Raw genomic sequence first — 27,793 nt, 5'->3', positions numbered from 1 at the left:
TTGGCCGTGGATTAGACGCAGCCATAGTAAAACGAGTTTGCATTCTCATGGAGTAAGTCGAAAAGTAGTAATCACTAGGATGAAAGATCAAGCTAATATAAAGTAATTTAAAATCTGAACGAAACGAGACCCAAGCGAACAAGCTCAATGTGATTTTTTCCCATGAAGGCGAAAAAAAGTAGCCTTAACTACAGGTACAGGTATATTTTTCAAGAAAACGAAATTCAAAAAATAAAGTGCAAGAATACTGAAGACCATACTGTATTGGCGTGAAAAGTAAGAGGGAAATTATTACTTTGTGAAAATAAGTAAACGCACCGATAAAAGTATACGTTTTTGCAGGGATTATGGAATAGACAAGTAAACCACAAGAAATGACCATCGAGAAGAAGAAGAAGAAGAAGAAGCCACGGTACTACGGTCGCTGCTCCGGAGCAAAACATTGAAAACAAAACGAAACGCCAAATCTCTAACCACGGTTGTTGTAACCTAAACACACAAATTGTTGATGTTTGGTTCTTTAGGACCGAGACCACCCTTTTCCTCCTTAAATAATTTACCCCCCGGGCCGAAAATGGCAGATCAAAACAAAGGTAAGCAATTTATAGATTTTTCCAAGGTTTATTTTCTCACGTTAAGTCCAGCCTAACCTAGCGAAGGCTAAGCTAGGCAATCGGCAGCCTATTGATACCGTTGTCTAGATGTAAGTTAGCCGCAGAATGTTGGAACTACCTCCAAACGGAAGCTTAGCCCATTGTCTCCAATGTTTACTTGGGAGGGTCCAGGGTGGGCGAAGACCCTCCCCCAGCTGGGTCAGGGCTAGGTACCCTAAGTGAGGTTAGGAAAGTAAGGTTGGTTAGGGTAGGACATGGCATTCTAGGAAAGGTTAGGTTTATTTTTGTTTGGGAAACCTGTGCCCGTCGTTCTACACTCGCCCAGCCAAATTATGACTGTTCTAAGTTTGGCTAGTATCTAGGGTTATTATGCAAAATAGGGAGAAGGGGTAGGCATTGGTAATTCCTCCTTCTAGCGAAAACTGTAAAATTGTTATCCTATGTTGGTTTAGATACTCAAGGAAAGGTTAGGTTAAGGTGGTTTTGGTTAGGTCATAGCCAATGCCAGACCATGTGTCCGAACAGAAACTTAGTCGTGCCGACCTGCCTGTTTCCAACAATCAGTGTTACTTGGGGGGTGTCCATGGGGAACAAAGCCCCCCACCAGGTCAGGACACAGCACCCTAGGTCAGGTTAGGAAGGTAAAGTCTGGACCAAGTCTGGTTAGGTTAGGACATGGCATTCTAGGAAACATTAGGTCTGGCTTATTTTCACAGACTGATTTCTCACGCCTACCCCTGTCTCCTTACCCTGCATCTGCTCCGTATCTATCCTAACTCCAAGGATAGGATTACAGTTCAGAAGTTATAGCCTAGGACAACCTACAACAGGCAGGGCTGATTCACAGAGGTGGCTAAGACTTTATTGGAAATGCTATGATACATTAATTCTTAGCCCAATACAAGAACCACATATCTTTCCAACTTGTTATTTTGTGTTTTTGCATCATTATCCATTGATGTGGGAAATTCCCTTGTTGTGTTGGTACAAGCCACACTTCTTTTTTACTTTTCTCCGGGCTATACTGAATAATTATTGGGGACTCCAGTTGGAAACTAGGGTTTTGGATGGGGAACCAAAAATTAGTGCAGTGCACCAGGCAGAAAGGTAAGAAATGCAAAATTGCAACATAATCAGTCAAGGAAACATGCACTTCATGTGTATCAAGAATAACAATCCCCTAAAAAGTTTATAAGTTTATAAATATTGCAAATACAGTTACAGGGATGTCTATAGACCAGCAACAATCCCTAAAAAGTCTGTAAGGGTTAAACTATAACAAGTACAGTCTCAGGGATTTATGTAGACCAGCAACAATCCCTAAAAAGTCTTAAGTATTAAAATGAAGCAACTACAGTTACAGTGATGCATCTGGACCTAACCTAGGGTGGTGGATCCTTAACTGGGCAAGGGCATAGGATGCCCCACTGTACCAAACCAGGAGCACTAAATAAGTTTTGGAGTTCTGTAGATACAGAGCTGCATCCTTACTCTAACTGTCCTTAACCTAACTTAGTATGCTGGGTTCTCTCACGGCCTAAACCCCTAAATATTTTCTAGCATGCCATGTAAGTCATAGAGTAAAATATATGGATGCATCTTGACCTAACCTTACTTGCGACTTTGGGTCCGTACTTGGCTGCCTTGATCCTCCATTTCTAATGTGACATGACTGAGAGATATAAAGCATAAGAGTGAATACAGAAATTCTTGTCACCCTAACTGTACACATTGTGTCGTATATGGGGAAGGGGAAGCTCCATGTTGTCTTCTCCCCTTGGCCTTGCACACAGTAGGCCTGTATTCCATACCTTAAGGTTGGGAGGTATGCAACTAGAAGACTTACTTTTCACTTTTCATTTTTCATTTTCCCAATTGTAGTAATGATGTTTTTCACCTTAGGCTTCTTGGTAAATGAGGGTCCAGATGAGTAAAGCAAGATTGAATTAGAAACCAAAAGAGAATTTCTTCAATCAGACTGCTAAAAGGTTTATTCATTATGATCTTGAATACTGTATATACAAAAATAAATTCTGTGCCAACTTGAATGTCACTATGAAAATTGCTTCAAATGAGTCACTTGCTAAATTTCAGTTGTATTCGAAACTTTCATAAATTGGCACATCTTCCAGAAATACATAATCTATGCATACAGGACAGACATGACTCTGCTGTATGTCCCGTACCAACAACTAGAATCCTCTTATTCATGCAGGGCAATACTATATTGTAATCATATCTTTAGCAAAGTGTCAAAGAAATGGATCCTCTTTGGTATTTTAGATTTTTTCTGTACATTACCGATTAAATTTCTTCATATCCAAACTGACAAATTTAAGAGGTTCACACATAATTTATGATGTGATAGTTACTTCTACTCTTAGTAAGCTGTGAAGTTTATGCTATTAAGTTTGATTTAGTTGTTTTACATTATATTGTTTCCTTTCAGAAAATCCACTTCACATATCTTGGCAAGACAGTATGTGGATTCCACATCTAAATTCAGCAAATATTTTGGAGTACTTCTCGGAAAGAACAAATCCCTTTTACTCCAGAGATTGCAACAATGAGTTCATCAAGATGCAACAGAATACTAGAGTTGATCAGCTAACGTAAGTTTTAAATGTACAGTGCATGATGTGAAGTTTGTTTCTAAAAAAAAATTGACTTATCTGACATATTTTTTCATTCACGTTACATTAATGTGCACAAATATGGGAGAACTAAACTACGAGTAAATTTTTTTTGCTAAATCTAGATTTTAGAGTATTGTTCTTTAAACTGACAAATGGAAAAACTTCTTTTTGTTGGTAGCTTCTTGTGAAGTTATGTTAGACTTTTTATTCCTAATGCCATTGAATTACTGGTTTTGTAACTAATTACAAATAGTATTAGGTTAAAAGAGCTCTGTTTTTCTCACAAAGTCATATTTGTCGGTGATTTGCAGAGCTTAACTCAATTACATTTCTTGACATCCAAACTGACAGACGTAAGAGGTTCATAGACACTTGGCTAACAATCCTGCAATTACTGTAACTTTTAGTAAGTTGTGGAATTTATGCTTAATTGATAGATCCGGAAGACACCATTCCTCAGTTTATATACATTACATTTGCATAGAGTGTGCTGTTATTTAGTGGGATGTGATAAGGGAATGGTATTTTGCTTATGCTGTTTGTCCTTCTCATAGATTTTGTGATAAAAAAAACTTTAATAAATTGAATAGGTGGTTTAGATTGAAGTAAAGACAGAAATTTGAGAGAATTAGAATTGGCAGATGATGATATTTTAATCAGCAAAACACCAGAAGAATGCAGCATATATCTAAGAGCGGTGGAACTCAAATTACAATTAAGAAAAAAAAAGTAATGTGGACAAGAGTATGCACTAAAGAATGAAAGAACCTTCCTAAATGGAAAAAAAATTAATGAGGTTCAATCTTTTAAAGATTTAGGAACAAAAATATGCAGTAAATGTTCTCTTGAGATGAAGTTTAGTGAAAGACTAAAAACAGCAAATCAAACAGTGGTTAGGCTGAATAGGATTTGGAGGTCATAGAGATTAAAGTTGCAGATGCAGGTAAGATTATGTGCAAGTCTAGTACAATCTGCATTGCCATACAAACAAGAATTGTGGAATGGTAATGAAATATCTGAAAGATTTTATTGAGATGAAAGCCTTGAGTATGATATGAGGAGTCAGATGGCAGAAACGTAGCAGAATTGGTACCACTTCTGAGCACCATGAAAGTTTGAAGATGTAGACCCACTGGGACATGAGCTGCGAGATGGGAGGAAGGCAGTAAGTAGAGATTTGCGGAAGACAAAGCTCAAGCAAGTCATGGGTGACAAGATTACATAGGGGTTCGTGTCACATGGCATTGAAGGCAACGACACTGATTTTCTAATCTTTGGTAAACTTGAACTTGATTGCTAAGCCAGTGATGCAAATCTGCTCAGTATGATCAATATTTTTAGGTAACATTTACAACTAGAGAAAAATAATGAGAGATTACCGATAAGGCAATGATGATAACTGTAAAATTTGCTTTCAAGAAATGCTGTACTTTCCTCAATCAGTTTGTAATGTGCAAAGGATAAATAGATTTCCTAGCTGCAAAGCATAATTCTAGCAGTTTGCTGGAAGCTGAATTTAAAGACATTGCAAGGACTTTTTGGGGTGTGAAAATGCCACAATTGTTCAAAGCTGATGCATTGATGATGGGGGACATTCAAGATTTTATAAAGTTTTAAATAGTTTTAATTATCTTTTCTTTTACAGGAACATGCAGGGAGTGGAATACATGCTCCTGCATACTCAGGAACCTATTTTATACATCATAAGAAAACAACATCGATTTTCTCCTACTCAGGTTACACCTATGGCAAATTATCATATTATTGGAGGACAAGTATTTCAAACACCAGATTTAGGCTCCATAGTAAATTCTAGAGTGGTATGTTTCGATGTATTTATTTAACATATGTGTTCCTTACGATGTATCCATAAAGCGTTCAGGCTGTATATAATGTAGATATTCAAGCATGACTGTCAAGTAGCTTGTATATATATTTTGTTTGCAGATAGGCTAGTACAAACATGTATTGTTACATTACTGAATCAACCAGTTCACAAACTTCATAATTTATGAGTGATCCTTCCATCTTATTTGTATGAGTAGTTTGGGGTACTCACCATCCTCTCCATTCAGTTATATTCAGCTTACTGCTAACTGATTGGAGTACCTGTGCTGCTTTTCATGGCTGCTTGTGCATCTCAGTTGTGTCACATTTAGTTCCTGTATGCCAGTTGGTGAGCATACAACTAGTGGCCCTGTACCATAGTCTTTGTATCACGCCTTTCAACAGTTTTGAGTGTAAGCTCTCTTGCTTGAGGATGCACTCAAATCCACTGTTACCTGACTGGAACACACTTCCATATGATTCTCATCACAGCCATTTTTAGAACTACAGTAATTTAGTTCTCCATTTTTTGTAGTTGATGACTTTTCTGCATGTCATAGTAATATTTTGAGGATGATTTTCTTATGTAGTAAGCATCAGCTGGAAATGCGGTGTTGCTAGGTGACGTTGGCTGTTCTTTGAAACAAAATACTAAATATCATTAATTTCTTGTTATTACAATTTAAAATTGATAACTACGTGTCTTTATGTTTAATACAGTTTGTCTCATTTTGCATTAAAATACATTACTGTGTGCGAAAGGTTACAAATGAAACAGCGTCCGTCAAGAAACAACCTTAAATTGTTGACCTTGGGGACAAAGTATTTTAGTTCAACAAATGCATTATTTTGAGAGTCTCTTGACTTGTCAGCATTATTGATTGAAGTAACATTTATTAGAGGAAGAAGTATGCATTAGTAAGTATGTTTTGGCTCACATTACCTGATAATTGGTTTGAAGTACAGCAGTATTATATAGACAATATTATATTTAGCCATTCACCATAAATGTATCAAATGCGTCTTTGACTCAGTAAGAAAAAAAAAATTTAATGACATGATTGTTTACCTAGAAAATGGGACTACGGTATGCAGGTGACTGTACTCTTATAATGTGTAAGCATTCATTAACTTGCAGTGTAACTTCTGAATTGACTGTTCATATGTGGAAGCAACAAATAAAATATAGAATTATTAATAAATAACAGTAAAGCTAAGGCAAAGAGCTTGTTCTTGCTCATGTATCTGCTACATAGAGTGGTACAAGCATTGTGTGCTCATCGTAATTCTTGGCTATCTCTACAATTGGAACATGTTTTATTTATCAGTACTCTAGTTATCTCGGTTTCATTCATGGTGCAGCTACACTTCACAATCCATTTTGTCACCAAGGTGCCAGAAATAATTTACCACTTCTAAGACTTGCCCAGCTATCACAACAATGATCTTAGTTCCCCTTCTTCATTTGGTCTTGTAATGCAGTTTGCACATGGAAAGTTTTACTGGTGAGAATTCAGGCCTCCCAGACTCCTAGATGATCATTACTGCTCCTTATTGGTACCAGCAGTAGTTTAATTATCTACTGGAATCGTTTCCCTCTTCAGGAAACTATTAAGCAATTTCACTTCCACTGGCTACACAATTTTTTGGGATCCTTACATCTTCTCATGTGAAGATTGCTTTTTATCCTAACCTATAAAAGAGAAAATATTTTGGGTTTATATTTCTTAGAGTAAGAAATGGGGCACTTCTTCACTTGAAGTGTTTATTGCCTTAGTAGTGGTCTTTTTTATTTTTTTTTAGGACCATCAACAAGTCATTGTTGGCAGCCAAGATAGAGGGCTACCCTCTTGTGTTTTCATCAATCAGAGACCATACTAAAGTACCTATGGTGATATTTCTGACCTGTTTCATCATGTTGGTATGTGAGCTTTGGCTTTGGTGTTGCACAGTTTGCCCAGGAATTTTAAGGACTTCTGTTAGATACATTCCTGTTGTATTTGATGCTAAAGAGAGGGTTATTTATTAGTACTTTCCTTCTCAAATCACACCTTGTCTGGTGATGTCTTGCATCTTAGACAATGGTTTTGGATCAGACTTTCTTCAGCCCAGATTTCATGGCCCCAGTTACTATTCTGACCTCATGTTTCCAGAGGATGATCTCCTCCTTTGTCTAGTTTGTGCTGTCAAGACTTTCAACAAAAGTGAGAATTTGGTTCTGCTTGTTGCTCTGCTTGAGTCATTGGAAATCTCAGGTCTTCAGTATAATTTATTTTTGGCTCTGTTGAGTTACTTCTCAAGCTTATGTGGATGTTTTGCAAGTGGATTTGTCTTAGTTTAAGATGAAAGGTGCACAATGCATGCTTTCTCCTTTTCATTGGGATCTAAAGTGTAGCTTGAAGTTCAGTGTTATTCTTTAAGTTGGTACTTGGAGATGCTGTTAATTTTACAAAGTCTTATGTCTATTAAGTCACTCATAAATACCTTGGTATGTGTTCATTATGGCCAGTTCCTATGGTGGGCCATTTTAGGTTAGTAAGGAGCTATCACTTGATCTTTTCTTCTCCCCATCTCCATGATAATCATCCCTCATGCTCCTGACACAAGAGGTGTAACTATTCTGGGGTGTCTGTCCTCATGCGTCATTTTGCTGGTGAGTGACAGGCTGTCTTTTCATTGATTGCTGCTTAGTACAAACTTGTTTTATTTTTGGAGCCTCAGTTTGTTTTCAGAATACAAACTTCACTTAATTTGATAGACCTTGCTTTCTTTGTTTTCTTTCTTCTCTGATCTCATGACATTACTATTCTGACTGATAGTGTCCTCCTCTACCCCCAAATTGTCATTCAGGCATTATATAACTCAAAATGTAGTTTTCATACTCTTTGGTGCCCACTTTTATGACACCCATGCTCACAGAAGAGTGAAGGTCCTTCAGGTATCTTTTTAAGTCTGGAAATGCACAGTAAGGCCTCTTGTTCAGTATTGGCACAGGTTGGTGTGGCTGGGACCTATTGTATGCCAGAAAGGCAATACAATATATAAATTTATTTGTACATTATAAAAGAAACTTTTTCCTGTTATGAAAATAATTTTTGATAAAAATCCACTCACAGCCTCATATCCAGGCTACATGGAAAGTGAGGCATGTAATTGAGGAGTATAGGCTGCTCCAGGTAGTGTTTGCAGCCTTACTAACTGTGTTATATCTGTTGATAAGAGTATTGTGTCTAGGAACATAAAGACCGTAAATGTAAGAGCTGTACATGAATGATGGGTTTGAAAAAAAGTTTCTCGCTTGTTTTTATAATTTTTTTCACTTTTCATTACCGCACAAGCTGAACTTACTTTCTATAACATAGTTACGTGTTTATTTTCAGTGTTTTGTTTTTATATTTAAAAGATGTTTGAAATTGTTACATTTCTTCTTTTGCAGTTAGCTACATTGAGCAATTTAACAAGTGCATTCACTGAATTGCAGTCTTACTCTCATTATCACCCATCTAGAGGTTATTGGTGGCAGTTTCGAAGTCAGTCAGATCAGGGTGATCAACAGAAGAAAAAGGAAGGAAAGAAGGTATAAGATGTCTTCACATTGTTGTTTTATTTCAGGAACTTTTTCAGATATAGATTAAACCATTTCCTCTGCTTTCTGCTCCTCTGTAGAGTTGTGCTATTTTGACTATAAATTTTTAGCTTTGTATTTTTCTGTTAATTTTTATGATACTATATTGAGTTGAAATTTGTTCTCCCTACTTATAAATCCTTTACCATATGTATTTTTTTCTGTGTAAGTTTACTCCTCAGGGTTTTGGTTATTCAGCTTGTTCGTAAGAATAATTGCATGTATTATTGATGATAGTAATAATTTAAAGGTAGTTTTCAGTGAACCAAAAATTCCGTTCCTTTCTGGTTTATACCAGTTACACCTATACATACTGGATTGTGACAGATGGCAGAGTATCACAAATTGCAGTGCTTGTTCACAAAATAAGAGATCTTTTGACTTCTGTGTGATATGTATGTTGAAGCATTTTTATGATAAGCTTGTGACCATGCGAAACAAGAGTTCGTGAGCTTGTATGCATTGAGTCCTTTTGTAGTATTAGGACATGTGGTCCCTACTTTTTACAAGGTTCCTGGCTTCATAGATCCTACATCTTCATCCCTTCATGTGTTTATTATGACATGCTATTTAATGCTTTGGGGATTTTGCCCCTGCATCACTCCTTGGAGTACCTCATAGCAGTTTGGGTTTCTTAACCCTTTGCATTCTCAGACAGGTCTGAATTGGAAGACAACTCACAGCATTCAAAATACAGTCCTCTTTTAAAGAGTAGTTTTTTATATCTAGCATTTTTCCAAGTATGCTTGCATTTGTGATTTTCTTGACTGAATTATTCATTTTATATTGAAATGGGACCTTATGTGTGGTGTTGTGCAACAAGTATAAAAATGTTCATACTTATTTCCTTAGTACTTTTAGTGCTTATTCCTTCTTCTTTCACTTGTATTACTTCTCCATATACACTAGACACATCTGTTTAATGTAACTAACACAACTTACTGTCTAACTTTATTCTTTTCTATTATTACACAATGTTTCCTTTATTCTTAATTGAATTCCCAATATTACATTGGCTTAAATCAAGTTGCATTTTCTCAAGATATTTTAATAGTACGTATCTGGAAATCATATATCAGGTTTTTGATTAATAATTCCATGTAGGTTTTGCTTTAGCATTAGTAGGTCCTCGACTTACTTCCAGTGCCACGCTGTAAGTTGATTTCTCCCATAAGTGGGTGTTTTGCTGTTATCGGCACTCACGGCGCCGTAACTTGATGGTGCATCAAATTACAGCACCATAAGCACCGCTAACTCAATGCCTATTCTTGCTGTTAGTGCCATCAACGTCGCTTACGGCACTGTAACTTGATGCAACATCAAGTTATGGCGCTGTAAAGCCCCGTTAACAGCACTGAAAAAGCGCCATAAGATCGAATCTGCTGTAAGTCGGTGATGCACTGTACACATTTCCCAGAAATTTGTCTTGACTTTTCATGGTCTACGCAGTATTTCTTTTATAAGTGATTGATTTTAAATTTTCTTAGCCAAATCCCAAGTTAATGTATATTCTTCCCACTACAGTGCTTGAATCTACCTTTATCCTACTACTTGTAAAGAGCAGCTGTTGTGCTTAAGAAAATACGATCTTGAAACTGGCCACCTTTAAAAGAAGTGGTGAAAATCAATTAGAAATTCAGTGTCCAAAATTTATGGGTTGTTCACCTGCAGTACACTAAATTTGCAATGCCTTTATAACCCCCAGCTGCATTGCTTTTTTTTGTCATCCTTATTCATTCACATTGACTTTTACGTGATAGTCAATTTTCAGCCAACAAAGAATAACAAGCTTCAGTAATGAATCCTTAAATTAAATCTCGCCAGAATCCTATTGTTAACTTGATAAAATTTTATAATGAAATAAGATCTAAACAATTCATATGAAAGAAACCTTTCATAATAGAACTACAAGAATTGATAGCGTTGACTCAATGGTCTGGTTAAACTGTGTGCTGGAGGAGGGCACTATAATACTATAGATTCTTGGTTTCCTTTTGGCTCCCAGCTGCACCACTTGTCTGCTTCTTACTTTTCATCTGTTTTCTTTTAGTCCCTTTGTACCTGGTCACCTATTTTCTTTAACCTTGCCTTACTCCAGTTTTCATTTTGTTAAGTTGCATCGTAGCATGATTAGAGATAGAATATGAATACTGTATGGGGTTTATTTGTATGCAGTGTGCTTGGATCATAGTTGGTTTGTTGCTTGTCACAGAGAAATGTGGTTGGAGCTGGATCATGGTGCTGGATGTGCCTTAATCTCTCGTGCAGCCTTCTTGATCCTCATATGGGACAGTTAGTTATAAATGATTTGTTTAACAGCTGGTGGTTGGTATAATAGGTGCGAGTCGAAGAGGGCAAAATCTGCTGTGTCCCCAACTGGTCTAGGTGTTTGAATACTGTGCAGGGGTTGAGGAGGATGGGCATGATACACAAACCTTCACCTGCCAGACCTTGCTGCCACTAGGAATGTAAATAGAAATTATAATTATAACAACTACTATGGCCTTTTCCTTTGTAGCTGTCCAAGTTTAACTTACATATCCTCAATATTCACCTCTCATGAGAACCAGTCCTTCAAATGAACTTTGAGTGTATGTGTGATTTGATATTTGATCCTATGTATTATTTGATATAACTAACATCTGCCAATGAGAAATTTCTTTTGATGCATGCCAGTGAACTACAGTTGTTCATGTTTATCATTACTATCATCATTAATTTTCACTCTTGTGCTTATTTAGGGAAAATGTAAATCTTATAAGCTTGTACTGTTCAGTATTGATGTCAATCCAGTAGTGGTTCCTTGGAAGGGGGCCCCATCTAGTTATTGATCATTCTTCATCAGAACTGTATGAGGTGACTCCACATGTGAAGTTTGGTCAGGGTCTTACTGAAGTCAGGTCAAATAGGAATTTGCCATTACTAGGACCATTATGTTTCATATATTTGCCACAGGAAAACTCAGTAGTAGTTAATATCTTCTTTTAAGAATACTTTTGGAATGTTTATATTGTGTTTGTTGTCAGGTGATGATAAATTTTTTTAATGCTTCCTGTGGTGTCAGATGATAATTTTCTTTAGAAACTTCCATAGTCTAAAGAGACATTGTACAGATGAAACTTTGTTATTAAATTAGGGAAAAAACACTATCTCTTACCTGATAGAAATAGACCTTTCATTTTATTATGGTCTTGTTACCTTTAAACAGGCTAGTAACCGTTGAATTTGTCGGTGCGCAAAGTATGACATGAAACTTGGTTTGATTGTGGGGCAGAAAAAAAATTGACAGTGGTGGCAAGGTGTGAAAATATTTTAATATTGATTTTGGTTTGATGAACAATAAAAGATGGTGTAAAATTTGAATACAAACAAGTAAACTTTCATATTATACTATTAAGATTCCTTATTACTAATTGTGACTGACAAGTTACATTGCATAATCTGTATGATGTAAAAAATTATACAGTAGTTTCTTTTTATTCTTTTGTAGGCTACTCAAACGAAAAAGGAAGAGAAAGCATCAAATTTCCAGAATCATCGTGTTAATGCATTATTAAAGGACCTTCATGACAAATTTCCTTATAAAAATCCAACTCCCCCTCAAGCACCTGCTCCTGTAGGGCAGCAGCAAACTCAGTCTCAGGTACCAACAGGACAGCAACAGCAGTCTCAGAATTTACAGCCTCAACAATCTGGACCTCAACAGCCACAACCAGCACAGCAGCCAGATGCATCTAAAACTACCTCAGGTATGTGTTACTCTACTATTTTTATTTATAGAAATACTTTGGTATAGACGAATGAAGTACAATGTAAACCTGTGTTTTACTTCTGCTTTTATATGTCTTATCTGGAAAAAGTAGACCGTTCAAAGTTGCTAAAGAAAGATTTCTCTCTGGAGTACTAAAACTGACTCCTATAGAGGAAGAGCTATCTGGGTAGTTGAATGAAATTCTCTCACCTCAACAGGTGAATTATTTTAAGAGGAAGTAGTCTTCTCCATCCATTTATCAATTAAAAGGTCTGGGAATGGGAAGGCTCCCACTTCTACAGCTGATATACAGTATTATCATCTAAGTACACTCTACACTGTTTTTGCAGTCAGACCTGATAGGAGCTTGTAGGGAAGGAAACATTAATATTGATGTATAAAATGTTTAAGTATGAAAATATTTTGATGCATATAAAATTACATGATAATTGTCAAATTAAATGAAGGATACCCTAGTGAATATCTGCTATTTAAGAAAATTCCCAAGGGAGGCAAGTACTGCAGTGAGTCCTTTCATTTACAGCACCAAACTAGGAATTTAGTATAGGTAACAAGGCATTGATCATCAACGTAGCTCATTTTTGTGGCCCATTGTGATTTTTAATGGGTTGTCACTCACACTACAGCTGAATCAGCAGATCTTCTTGTGGACAATAGCTGTTCGAGTCACAAACATGTCGTGTGGATAACTCGCAAACATTTCTTGTGGATATGGTGACAAAGTCATTATAAATCAGTGTGAGGTTTATAAGAATCTTGGAAAAGAATAAGGTTTAGAAACTCTTTTTTTAAGAGTCTGACATTGGGTTTGAAAAATTGTTTCCAGGCTTAGGGATAAAGATTAACATCATGAAGCTATAGCAGAAAGATTGGATTGATCCTTGTTAGATTCCAAATTGCAGGAACTGCCCACATTGTACCAAGATAATCCTCGTCTAATTCAGCGTAAACCTGGAAACAGAAGTGGTCCTATGATTCTTTACCCATTATAGAATGTGCAGTGCTTTGTTGCACAGCACAAGAGCAGGTGCCCATCTGTTTACACAATTAGCAGTTGGAACTAACATGAGTAGCCTTCATAATTTTATTTGGTGCAGACAAAGATCTGCTGTGACCCTTCAACAAATTCTGATGTGTATGTGATCCCTTCAGTTACAGCAGGTTAAATTCAGCTAGTTTAAGATTTTCACCTCCTTCCTGCTTGTTTAATGGACATGTCCTATTCTTGTGGACATTTGACAAAAGTCCCACCTTGGCTTCTGTCTCAGTTTGGTCCTTCTGTATTTTACATATCTCTACCTAGGATATGTAAAATATCGTCCTAGTGCTTAATTATTAGTTTAGTAAATGTTTGACCCTGTAACCGAGCTCGACCAGAAATATCAAACTGAAAAATGCACCATTTGTGGCAGATTAGGCTTGTAATGTTGTTGTAATCCTATTGGGATGATTGCTTGGCTTATATGAAACAACTGTGGACTGTTTACTTTGTCAGACTGAAGATTTATCTTTCCATTTATGTTCTGCATTTTATATTTTCTATTGAAGTAATTACACAGGTTTTTTATTTTCAGTTGAAAGTTTTTCCACTTGTGTAAAAAATTTTGGTAAAATGATGGTAAACAAACAAATTTGTTGTCTATAACTTTATGCATACATTGCAACAATTTACAAACAGTTCCTGTAGTCAGACAATAACAACTTTCATGGGTATATACTTCCCCACACACACACGTTCTTGTATTTGGAGTAGTGCATACAGTTCTGGTGCATGGTGGTAACTATGCTTGTCCTGTGGATGGCGCCATACCTTAAAGAGGAGAGATTTAAAGCAACTAGACACTTTGTGGTTCTTTGTTCTCTCTTTGACTAGCCAGGTACTGTATTGCAGATGCATGGGGTCACTGATGTAGCCAAAGATCTTGACTGTATACAAATGCACCATGTCACTCGTCAGTACCATATTGCCATTATATTTCTTGATGATGTGTGGGAGTGTAACCTCAACCTTTTCCATTATCTCCTTGTAATATACTTTCTTACATAAGGTATTTGCAATCATTGTATCTGTTGACAGCAATTTAGTAGTTTTGTCAGCCAGCTGTTCGATGCCAGTATTCCACCAGTACTTCTGTGGAGTACCTCTTTCAGTCCATATTGGAATTTGACCTCAAATCAGCATTCCCCTTTCCTTTGCAGTGCTGATACACGTATACTGACATTTATATAACTTATCCTTTAGATAATGTACACTACAAGGCCAATGCTGGTGAAGTCCTCTGCATATTCACTGCAGATGTTCCTAGGTTTTTTGTTGTCTTCACCAGACTGATATTAACTTTGGAATTTGTTTATTTCTACCATTGTTGTGTCAGATAGGTAATGATGGTTGACTTACCCACTGGTAGGTGTTATGGATGATGCCATCAACACCAAAAATATTGCCCCTTTTTCATCGCAGGCTGCTTTGCCATTTTTACAAGATGAATAATTTATGCAAATTCTCTTTCCATTTTTACCATCATTTCTCTCTATTTGGTCTGTTCTTTGTCTAATTATTTTTTCTTTAAAATGTTCTAGAATTGACATGTCATGTAGGGAGAGGACGTAGTGGTGTGTCAAGATGCTGTGTTGCTCAGGATATATTTACCCCCAAGTGATAGGAACTGGGTCAAGGAGGATATCAATCTCTCACTTCTTCCTGTCTTTGTACATGCAAGTGTTTACTCTACCACTGCTGCTTTTTTGTACTTTATGGAGATGTTTGCCAAGTACCTTCTCTTCCAGGAGCAACAACCAGAGGCCCCCCAATCAAGACTTATCAGAGATGCTTGTTTCCCAGGCTACATTTGCACTTGCCTTCTATGGAGCACTATTGAGCAACAAAAACCTGGATTCCCCAGAATGTAGGTGTCAATTAAGCTGTTTTGCCTTAGAGTCTGCATCCACTTCAATGATACCAGCAAATCAATGGCACAAGAGATTGTTTCTGAAAAAAAAAAAAAAAAAAAAAGTTGGGGGCAGTCGTTAATACTCTCACCAAGAAATGAAAAATTCCAGATACTCATCATCAGATTATTCAAGTTAACATGATTGCCTGTTGACTTTAATACATCAAGGCGGAGTACCTGGAATTATTAAGAAGTTCTTGTCGAGGGCATTAAAGATGGGCCTTTTTCAGAAACTGTGTCATTGATTTGCTGGTGTCCTTGAAGTGGATGCAACACAGCAGCTAGAACAGCTTCAATGACCATACCGTTTGCAATCTGGGGAATCCTGGTATTTGCTGCCCAGTACCCTGGAAAACAAGTATCTCCAAAATAAAGTCTTGAATGTGGTCCTCAGGTTATTGCCCCTGGAAGAGTAAGTGCTTGACAAGGTACATGTCAAACAACTTCATGTACAATAAAGAACATTGATGAAGTAAACACTTACATGTACAAAGAGAGGAAGAAGTGGGAGGTTGCTATCCTCCTTGAAACAATTTTTTCCACTTGAATTATCTTCATCTTATGCAACACCACATCCTGATGCCCTTCTTCGTCCTCTCCATCTCCCTCTGCATGACATGGTGAGTCTGGAATATCTTTGAAAAGTTAATTAGATAGGCCAAATAGAGAGAAATTTACACAATCATTGACAAATGGGAAAAATTTGCACGATTCATTTGTCTTAAAATGATAAATACCAGTGATGATCAATTTTTAAAGTACTTTAATTCTATAAAAACTTACCATTTTGTTCAACAGCCAAATCCCCAAAGTTCTTATCTTTCAGTGCAGTATTCCACAGATACAGCTTGGAGTGCCTTTATCTTCTCACTGATAATTTTGGTAGCCGACTTCAAATTAGGATTCCCATCTTCATTTTCTTTGCAGTTAATTGTGTATCTGTTGTGCCTTAAATGTTGGTCAAGTTGTCTGTATTCACTGCAGGCATCCTGGGTTTTTCCTGGTCTTAATCAGGTTAATAAATTTTGGGCTCGTTTGTTTGGAGACAATTCTCAGATGGTCATAGAACATAATTTTCCCCTGATACACGAAGTCACAGAGGATTCCATCAACATGTTTTGGTACCCTTGTAGGCTACCATGGCTCACTGTAATTATCAGTGAAGTGGGTGTAGCCCCTAGCTTCCATCAAGGGGAACCCCTAAATGACAGTCTGCAATCTGGGTTATAGTTTCTGATAGCCCAATAGTTTTCTTTGGAAGGCCTGTGCAGAACTCCCATGGACAAAAATGCCCAGGAAAATGACCTCCGGTGTTTCAGTCTTGAAAGGTATCCTGAGGCTCTCCTCTTTCTTGTATATAGATTAGTCTGGAAGAGTAGGCACTTGATGAGGTCCATGATCCATGTTGAACAATTCCTACATAAGAGCATTGATACCCATGTGCACAAAGTTAGGAATATGTGGTTTGTTGATGTCTTCTTTGGTACAGTTCCTGGAGCTGTATGGAGATACTGCATTCTATGCAATTTTATCCTGTCACCATCTCTGAAAACTTGCTCCACTATCATATGTCAAATCTTTGGAACATTTGCTGAAAGAAAAAAAATCAATTAGAGAGCATATTAAGAGAATATTTACGTACATCATCCACCATAAAAAAGGGCAAATAACAGCAACTGTCAGCCTTTGAGAGTAAAATGTATAAAGCTATTTACCTTTTGCAAACTTGTTGTAAACTTATTTCTTGGAGGCGACATGCTTTCACAGCTTCATCCCTAAGAACAGCACTAAGACTATCCTGGTAAATCACAGTCACAGCCATCATCACTGTCAGTGTTGTCATAGTTGACATCATTAGGTCTTTGGGGGGAACTTACCCAGTGCTTCTTCACTTCATATAATGGGATAGCCTGAAATAAGTTTGGCATTAAAAAATTATACCAGCAGTACATTATAAACTATTTTGAGTGATATAAAAAAAAAAAACAGGCAAAACAAGGTTCCCTATTTGGGTCAAAGAGTTTCCTGCAAGAAGTGTGAGTCGACAGACATGAGATGCTTAAAACTGATACAGTGACATTTAAATGTTTTGGCTGTAGTGCCCTCAAGAGAGATAGTTAAAAAGTATTTTAGTGGTCTTTGGATCGTCTTTAGAGCTTCTGACACAATTTTCTTATTATTGAAACAGTTGGTCATACATTTCCTACACTATAAGCATGTTCAGGTCAGTTTAGGAAAAAGTGTAGTAGAGCATGATGAGGCAAGTCTGTTCATGGTCATTGGCTGTTTTTTTTTTTCTCAAGACTCCTAGTTCAGGGGGAAGAGATGAAGTTAAGAAGACCTTAACCTGGTGATAAGGCCATTCAAGACTTGCAGCTACATTTTAAGATAGAACTTAGCAACTTTACCTTAAACCCGAAGATAGAACTTAGTAGGCAACAACTTTTTAAACCCGTTAAGATAGAACTTAGCAACTTTACTTTAAACTTAAAGATTCTCTCATCCTAGTGGGCTGGTTTCACTTGTGTAGTGTCTGCTCTGTGTACCCAATACTGGTCGTCATCTCAGCCTTGGTGCATTAGTGGGGTCAGAATTTTTACTGGCTGGTTGTATCTCAGACTTCAGCAAAACATGCAGATCTCAATCTAATTATGGTGAATATATCTGCAGTAACAAAAGTATCAGTTCTGACAGCCTTGAGCATTTCTGGATCTCCTCACTAGTATTCCTTTAATTGGACCCCAGAATCCATGGATTTTGTATAATCACAAGTTAGAGCAGCAGAGCATTTTAGTGATCACTCGTGTCGTGCAGGTTTATCTAAAGCTGATGGATTAGGAATAAACTTTCTTGCTCCCTCCACCTGTTTTCACTTTCCTCTCCCATGACACCAATGTTTTTTTTTTTTTTTTTATAATGTACTACTGTACTGTTGTCATTCTCATTTTGGCATTTTGCTACTGGTTTCTGAAAAGACAAGCATCACATGTTGTACACTATTTACTAATGTCTAGAGTGCAATTATCATCCGACATTGCACAAAAACCCAGGAGTAGTCTCTTGCTTTTAGTGCTCATTTTGAATTTTCAAGCCAGTTTTTGTGGGAAAGTTAACAGGAATTTGACTGAAAAGTTGAGCTCTCGACAATGCTGCAAAAGGCAGTCTCATCACCATTCAAAGCTTTTTTAGAGAAGGAATATATATAAGTGTGAGGAGCACTACCCTAGACAGTCTTAAGTATTTGAGTTGAAATAAATGGTGTTAGTAAGTTACTGACCATGAATATGGTCATGCACATTTCAAAGAACTGCATCACCTTGAAAGGAGACCACAGAAGATTTAGTAAGAATTCTACTTTCCCCTTCCAACTCACCCTGTGCAACTTGAGAGGTTTCCTATGTAGCTTTAATTCATTTGAAGTCTGACTTTCAGAGCAAAACAAATGAAATGCATTTATAAAATATGATTGATACACATGTAAATTAGTCACACAAGACACAAAATGTCAGGGTGGATATACTTGGAAACTTAAGAATAGCAGTCCATACCTTTTTGAGAATTCTTAGGCATTTGCTTTAGGCAGGTAACCAGACTTTCCACGTGGTCTGCACAATCCTTTTGAGAATTCTGGAAGGAAAGTAAAGAATTAAGTTTTGTAAGGCACAGACAGAACATTGTATAAACTGTTGGTTTCCAGCATATAGATCTCAAGAGGTTTGTATAGGCAAAGGTAAAATTAGTAGGAATAATTGTATTTTTAGTCTTGTGGCAAGAAATAAATTTTTCAATATTTCTAACAAACCTGTAAGCACATTATTTATACATAACCATATTAACCATATACTGTAACCTTTCTAATGTAGTATGTATAAAGTTTGTATGAAATTTCCTTCTCTTAATGATTTTCTTTATTACAGGAGAGGAAACTAAACCAGAAGTTAAAGTAGAAATCAAAACAGAAATTAAACAGGAGCCTGGAACACAACCAGCACCTCAACGTGGAAGTAAACCACCACCTGAAAAGAGACAGCGTACAACGCCATAGGTCTAATATTATATTGTATTTCGTACTTACTAAATAATGTGCGTAATTTATTTTGTCAGACTCTCTGTTCATTTGAATATGGTGTTAGCAGCAGGATGTTTAATAAATTCTGTAATATGAATGGTCCCTACTGGACTATACAATGTTACAAAATGATTCATCAAAATTTATTTTTCATGATTCAATAAATTTTATAAAATTTTGTGAGTTTTAGATTTTCCATTACATGTCAAGTTTCTTGAATAAGACAGGATTGAACACAGCTTTTCACCCATTTTATAATCATTTTCTTCTAATCAGTAGAATATCAAATGTCCCAGTCATTCCAGGATCTTTTTCAATTTTAATGTCTCCATTTTCATATTTAAATATGGATTTGCAGTGCATTTACTTTGCCACTTTTACATGATTCAGTCCTCATGAATCCTTTTCCATTACCACCTAACATTTAGCTTTCCTCTTCTTCCTGCATAGCCTACACCTCTCAATCTCTTAATCAACAGAATTAGAATGTGCAGTGTGTGTGTAAAACCCTGATCCATAAATTATTCTAAGCTTTAAATACTAACACTATGCCTTGCCTTATGTGACATCAAGTACTTTTGTATGCTTCTGTATTCTTTATTTCAGCAGTTTCCACCAACCAGAGTTTGGTGCTATATTTGCCTCCAGTGGTATAGCCATGCAATTCTTCAATTCAGTCTGTATTCTCTTGAATTATTGTTTCAGTTTTTGTTAACTTCTCTCTGGGCTTGTTTCAGTTTTTGCTATGAACTTCTCTCGGGGCTCGCTTCATTTTACGAACTTCTCCCGGGGCTCGCTTCATTCTGTGGACCTCTCCCGGGGCTCGCTTCATTCTGTGGACCTCTCCCGGGGCTCGCTTCACTCTGTGGACCTCTCCCGGTGCTCGCTTCACTCTGTGGACCTCTCTCGGGGCTCGCTTCACTCTGTGGACCTCTCCACTCTGTGGACCTCTCTCGGGGGCTCGCCACTCTGTGGACCTCTCCGGGGCTCGCTTCACTCTGTGGACCTCTCTCAGGCTCGCTTCACTCTGTGGACCTCTCACTCTGTGGACCTCTCGGCTCGCTTCACTCTGTGGACCTCTCTGGGCTCGCTTCACTCTGTGGACCTCTCTCGGGCTCGCTTCACTCTGTGGACCTCTCCGGGGCTCGCTTCACTCTGTGGACCTCTCCCGGCTCGCTTCACTCTGGACCTCTCGGGGCTCGCTTCACTCTGTGGACCTCTCCCGGGGCTCGCTTCACTCTGTGGACCTCTCTCGCTCGCTTCACTCTGTGGACCTCTCTGGGGCCTCGCTTCACCCTGTGGACCCTCTCTGTGGGGCTCGCTTCACCCTGTGGACCTCTCTCGGGGGCTCTGTGGCTTCACACCTGTGGACCTCTCTCGGGGCTCGCTTCACTCTGTGGACCTCTCTCGGGGCTCGCTTCACTCTGTGGACCTCTCTCGGGGCTCGCTTCACTCTGTGGACCTCTCTCGGGGCTCGCTTCACTCTGTGGACCTCTCTCTGTGGACCTCTCGCACTCTGTGGACCTCTCTCACCGCTTCACTCTGTGGACCTCTCTCTCGGCTCGCTTCACTCTGTGGACCTCTCGGCTCGCTTCACTCTGTGGACCTCTCTCGGGGGCTTCACTCTGTGGGACCTCTCTCGGGCTCGCTTCACTCTGTGGACCTCTCTCGGGGCTCGCTTCACTCTGTGGACCTCTCTCGGGGCTCGCTTCATTCTGTGGACCTCTCTCGGGGCTCGTTTCAGTTTTTGTTCTCTCTGGGCTTCTCAAACTATGGCTTCGGCATAATTCAGGGCTACTTCTCCACTTTAGTGTTTTCACCGAAGCTGTATCTATTATCACATCCTTAAAATTAACTCTGGAAATTTATGAACTTGTGTCACTGACCAGTCTTCCAAAATTCTTGCTTTTCTTATGGTCTCTGTGGCTGTAGTGAGTAAACCAAGAACAAATCAAGTAAATATTTCTAAGATTTTTATAAATCTAAGTCTTTCATATATTCATCCCACTTTGATGACATCTTCAGATATTTCATCTCTGACTAGTATACCCGCTCCGGCCTGTCTTGTCTCGCCACCATTCCACCAGAATTTACAGTATATTTCTCTGCATCATTACTATTTTGGTGCCAACCTCTTCATCCCATACCTCCTGAAAACGAAGTTTCTTAATTTTTCCCACCAATGTCCTCACCTTTATAGTGCTCACTTTTACTGATGTACAAATTACATCAAAATTAAATATACCAGTTATTCATAAAATACTTGTAAAATATACTTAACTGATATATAAACTTAGTCATCCTACTACAGTATATTCCATCATACAGGAAGCAGTGCCTACTAGAAAAGGAATGGTTTTGAGTAATAACCAGTAATATATACAAAATCATATTACCTGTATGTTAACAAAATGCCTGGCAGTAAAGAAAGACCTAATTAATATTAAAGTTATTTTACATTACACTTTCTACATTCAAATTTATATTAACTTTGCAAACCTAATGAATTGTGAACAACTCACTTCACAGATCATACTATCATACAAGAGGGTATACTAGAAGAAAATGCCGACGTCCTAGTATGTCAGAATTAAAGCCTGCTATAAATGAACTTTGCTATCTTTCTGGAAATTATCCTAATTTATGTGGGTCCCTATTAGTGTCAGATCCCAAAAACTAATAGGAAATGCAATATACCATTTATGTATTCCATCCTATAGTTGAAAAAAAAATACTATTACGATCTATGAGCTTGGTCAGTTTTAAAGATATATTTCAATTTAATTTTAAACAATAATAGATAATGAGTCAGACTATCACTTGATTATCAACTAGATACATTCTTCAGAATCAAAGGTTAGAGTCACCTGGAACTTATGATTTTCATCATAAAGTTCCAGGTGACGTGATTCTTGCTAATATGTTTTGATTCTGGAACACATTACTAAACAATGCCACCTAAAGATACAATTCAGAGCAGCAGGCCTCACATCAATATTTTAATTCATATTTAGAGCAAAATTAAAAAAAAAAAAAAATTTAGCCTTATATAAACCGCAGGTTATTATATTACTAATATACCTAATATTTATAAGAAAATTTTTTTTTTTATCAATTTTGATCATACATTAAGATAAAATTTACCTGTATACTATAAATGAATATCACTACCAGTACCTATGCTCCTGCTAAAAGACCTTTGAAATTCTGCCACTCATATCTTTCCGGTGCTTTACCTCATAGAAATCTCCTGTCCCATAGTTTTCATCCATGTAGGACTGGGTCCTCCAACTCTACTGGTGCCCACATGAGCCCACCTGACACTATCGTATACTATTCATCCTGTGTGCAAAGGAAAAGCCCAAGCCATCACCATCTCCATCTCACTTTAATTTTTTTCTCTTGTATGAACATGTCCCAGCCACCTCAATCATTCATTATTTTTTCGTCTACATGTGAAACCTAACAATTTCTCTTGTGCTATCTGATGCTATACATTATGTCCCTATGCACATACTCTATTGTTATTTGTTTTTCTTGAGATTGATTTTGAGTACCATTCTCTAGATATATGATGCAACCTATTACGCAAGCATTGCAAATCTTGTGTTTTTGCTAATTAGGACCACCACCTGCATAAAGGTATTCGAAGTCTTGAGGGTCTATCCTTTCTCCAATCTGACCTCCTCAATCTCCAGCCATTTCTTTTCATGATAAAATAAATGACAAGGGAAAAAAGCAAAGGTGCATTAACATTCCCTTGGAATAATCCACTATATCTTGCAAATTCAATTGACAAGACCCCATCAACATTAACTTTGCACCTACTTTTCATAAATAATTTCTAGTAGTTGTACATATTTCAAAGGAATGCCAGTGATAAAAGACTTTCCATAATATTGGTCTGTCAATGCTGTCAAATAATCGAGTAATAAAATTTAACTAAATATAAAATGACGAAAATGGATATAAAATTTAAAAATTTTACATATGGTTAGTAAAATCTCTGACACTGACAGAGACTTGTGTAATAGGCTAATCTATCGAATATTACTCACAGAACAAAGTTAGTAAATTTTCCATGCAAGATTTACGATAAGATATTTTAATTTGGGCCTGACAGTGTTCCCACGCATTTTTCTCATGTATGCTACTCGTGCAGTATGATTTTTTGACAAGACTGTTTTTTTATGAATGTACTTCATTTATAACCAAATGCTTCACAATGGTATTCCCACTTCAGTGCACAGACTGTGAATTGTTCTAACATCAAAGTGTGCATTCTAAGTTTTACTTTAAAAGGGGGTTTTTTAGTAATCTTGAACTAATTATTCTGTTTCTACTAGGCATCTATTGTGTTTACAAACTGGTTATGAAAATTTTGTATGATTAATTAACAAGCAAGCATTTTTGTAGTCAGGCATTCAACTGCATTAATCAGTTAACTGGATGCTGGAATTTAAGTGAGGTGGTTGAGTGTTTATCTAGTTTATACATCTTATTAAGCATATATTTTCAGGTTATCTGAACACCCAAATTACTTATTACTGGATTATTTCTACCGCCATTTATTTACAAACTCTACATGGAACAAAGTACAGTAGCAAATCATCAGAAAGAGCAATGCAATAAAGAAAATCATTTAATGTACCTTGATTCAAAACTACATGTAGGTACGTAGAAAGCTTTTATGCGTTCACTATATCTCTCCATTTTATCATCATCATGTAGTTTAGTCTGCTTAAGAAAGGAAAAGGAGTTATAGTTCCTCCTCCTCCTATTATTTCTCCTCCTCCTCCCTAATGATAACAACAAAGTGGCTAGATCTGGTTATTGTAAAAAGCATCCTACCCACAACCCAGTCCCAAATCAAGGCCTATTTACTTTCATGATTTCCTTGAGTAGACTTGGTGTCATGTGGTGTTTTCACAAAATATTTTCTTATTTTCCTCTACTGTATTTACATTTTTTGTAACTTCCTTCATCCAATAAACAAAGGAGTGTGAGCTGATTTTTGATGGACAGCAACACTAAAGTAAAATTGCTCAACAAAACTGTCACTTGTTTCCACTTCATCCAACCCAACCTTAAGATAGTAATTATTACACCCAATTGACTTAAAGTAGAAAGAGCAATAATTTTCTTCAAGTCAGTTTCAAAATTAGCCCCTAACCCGGCCATAAACATGGTTAAACACCCCAACAACAGCAACAAAGTACTAGCAAAAGAAGACATCAACCTAGGACTAAACCGAATTAAAAGATAAACTCCAGCAGTAACTAGTGTCGAAAAGTGGACTAAAGCAGAGACGGGTCGGAGCTGCCATCGCAGCAGGAAGCCAAGCGGAAAATGGAATTTGAGCTCTTCCAGTTATAGCCGCCAATACAACCAAAAAAATGACATATCTATTAGCGATAGACTCCCCATCGACATAAAAATAAATATTCCAGCCCCCTAAACTCAACATCAAAGAGATACTGAGTAAAATAGCGACAAGTAGAGATACGGTGCCTACTGTGGTACTTGCTGTCTTTGATCAGCCATCTCCCTATGTACCCTGGCATTGAAATGTTCACAACTTTCCTTATTTTTCCCCTCACTGTGAATGTTATATTTTAGTATTATTGCTTATTGCAATAAGTGTATTTTCAATGTGTGAATATGTGCATGCCTTAGTCATGCATAGTAATAAAAGACCTAACAAGCTTGTTACAAGAAATGTATTAAATTCTTTGGTTTATTTTCAAGAGAAAAAATATACATACCTACCGTTCACATGACTAATAATGTCACAGGGAAGTGCTGGCCTAGTCACCTCCTTCCTTAAGGCCATCATTTGCATTTATCTGGACACATCTCCCAATAGTCTTGCTGTTTTTCACATATTCTCTGCATGAAACTTGACAGTTGTTCATGATCCACTCTTCATTTTCATAACAGGGACATACCTGAAGTGGATTTCATTGATGAATGCAGGTTTTTACACCTAAAGTAAAAGTCATTGAAATAAATATGCACTTTGTGTAGACATGCACATTAATGAAGTAAAAATTTCATTGCCTTCATTGCCACATTCACATTAATACAGTAAAAGAATTTCATTGCAAAATGTAGGTTTTCAAAACCTAAAGTAAAAAAGAAACTCATTTAAACAGAAAATGCTATTTGTGGACACATCAATAAAGTAAATTAATTACTGTAATGGCACCACAAACTTAAGTTGTTTTGTTTGGGAATTTTATTGATTATAATTCTGAATGGATTTTATAGCTTAGTCACCGAATATTACAAATTTCTTAAATTTCTTTAACGGCATATTTTCAGTAATTTTAATGGCTGATTCTAATGCAAATTATTCTATGAAAACACAAGCATTATCAGGCAAGGAAAACTGATATTTGTACTTGTACTTACAGGGTATAGTGGGTTCAGTATATCCAACTACTAATCTGCTAGCAAAATGTGTCTCAAATATTAAAGCATACTTAAACTGAGTGACTGTCAGCACAACAGCCAAAATAATCTGTTAAATAACAGTTAGTCATCTGCAACAAAGTAGTTGTTTTTTCAAGCAAGTCCTGGATCCCAAAATTCCACTTAAAATTCTACTTAACTAGTGAAACTTCGAATAATGGAACCAATAACTTAAACACTGACTGCATACCCAAGTTTCCATATAAATATAATAAACGACATTCAAATATCTTAGCCATCCTTACCCACAATGTATAGGGACAAAAAAAAAATAAATTTTCTCACTGGGTGCCCAACTCACATGAAGGTTAAAAGGAAGTTGAAAAACATCTGAGTGGGTAACGAACCCACGATAATAGGGGCCTCACAGTGGGAAACTAGGGTTTCGTCTGGTGGAAAAAGTTAAGTACGGTACATGGGTGTATTCTAAAATCTCGACTAATCAATGTAAGGTTTATTCAATATTTTCAAGGTGACATCACGCACTAGGTAAAAAAGGACCTGTGACCTAGATTACATTAAGCTGGGTGGGGGACACAGCACCCATTCCCCAGCCAAGTAAAAACTCAGTGCCCTAGGTTAGGCAGATCAAACCCTATTATTCTATTTATAGTGGCATGGGGCAGGTTAGGCAAGGAGGGATGGAGTTCCAGGTAAGAACCCAGTTCCCTTGGTCTGGTTAGTCAAATACATCCTTGTATTTCAATCAAATTGAGTTTTACCCCAACCAAAACCCCACCCAAAAACCCATTTCCCACTGTGGTCCCCCAATCCCCATAATTGCAGGATATGATGGGGGCTGGGGGAGGTTTCCAGCATCTCTGAAATCACCATTTTGCTACTATTACGAACGTCCGAAGCATTAATGAAACACAACAGCCTAAAATATTGTCAAATCCAGAATGTGATTAGGCTATAAAGTAAAAAATTTACTGTACCTCTCATCCTGCCCAGATGAGATGTGGTATCCTGGGTTGGGTAGCTTCCTTGTGTTTCACACTATTTTATACACCTTAGGTTGGATTAAATTTTAGGCAGGGGGTCGGGAAATGGGAAACACAGCCTCAGGTCAGGTGGAGCAGAGCACCACCAGATGGGATATTAGGGAATGTTAAGTACAGGCTTCACTAGTTTTAGTTTTCGCCTAACCCATCACAATAATAAACCGGACTTCTCACTGTGGTCCCGATTACTGTTAACATTACCTACCAAAACTACTAGCAAAGCCAGCCAATTTCACAATCGCTCTCGATTACCAGTTTAAGAGCAACACGTACTGTACCTAGGAAATTTTACACCAAATCCCTTGATGGCAGACAAGAATTGAGCATGGATAGTTATGCTAGAGATAGGTAAACTTAAGAGTATATAAGAATAAAATCTCCGCAGTTGTTTGGCTGATCCAGAGGTCCACATTCCAACACCCCCAAACACTATCACATCTACGAGCTACCCTATGGAAAGGGTCTGACGGACATATCGTGGCCACGGGCTTATCCTCATCCTAAACTACTGTATAACCAACTTAACATAACATTTGGAATTACTACACAAACCAAAACCAACGGAGTAAAAGTGCAGAAGAGTTGTACAGATTAGTCAGTCTTATTTCCGCGGGCCGAGGTCTGTATAATCTTCCTTTTTAAACAAATAATCTACGAATACAATATTCTATACCCGATTAAATACTTTACCTGTGCAGTAGGTCAATAAGCACTCAGCAATTACCACAATCCACTACCACCGATGGCTGTATTTCTTACGTGGCCAGTTCAAAGTTCGACGGAAGGTATATGGACGGGTTACTGTCAAAAGTGCCTTTATC

At 37.4% G+C, this 27,793-nt stretch overlaps 1 protein-coding gene, 1 long non-coding RNA gene and 1 pseudogene across 3 annotated transcripts; 1 reads left to right on the top strand and 2 right to left on the bottom strand.

Annotated features, from left to right (window-relative positions):
* Positions 1-365: 365 nt before the first annotated feature.
* MED6 (mediator complex subunit 6) lies at positions 366-19,672 on the top strand. The gene is made up of 6 exons (XM_067106523.1): positions 366-593; positions 3,064-3,226; positions 4,896-5,070; positions 8,514-8,654; positions 12,193-12,451; positions 19,343-19,672. The coding sequence occupies exons 1-6, from the start codon at positions 509-511 to the stop codon at positions 19,468-19,470; spliced, it is 951 nt and encodes a 316-aa protein (XP_066962624.1). The 5' UTR covers positions 366-508; the 3' UTR covers positions 19,471-19,672.
* On the bottom strand, positions 14,106-27,793 carry LOC136840127 (uncharacterized). Of its 2 annotated transcripts, none has more exons than XR_010853537.1 (5): positions 27,663-27,793; positions 25,260-25,442; positions 18,974-19,052; positions 17,141-17,335; positions 14,106-17,016 (listed from the first exon to the last, which is right to left on the bottom strand). It is a non-coding gene; the product is annotated as an uncharacterized lncRNA (long non-coding RNA). The 2 variants fall into 2 exon arrangements; XR_010853538.1 differs by having other exon boundaries at positions 25,264-25,442.
* Positions 19,665-25,038, bottom strand: LOC136840477 (RNA-binding protein 25-like; annotated as a pseudogene).

This window comes from Macrobrachium rosenbergii, chromosome 7 (assembly GCF_040412425.1).
Source record: "Macrobrachium rosenbergii isolate ZJJX-2024 chromosome 7, ASM4041242v1, whole genome shotgun sequence".
NCBI classification, from domain to species: Eukaryota; Metazoa; Arthropoda; class Malacostraca; order Decapoda; family Palaemonidae; genus Macrobrachium; species Macrobrachium rosenbergii.
The sequence above is the reverse complement of the archived record's forward strand: the minus strand, read 5'-3'. Positions and strand labels throughout refer to the sequence as shown.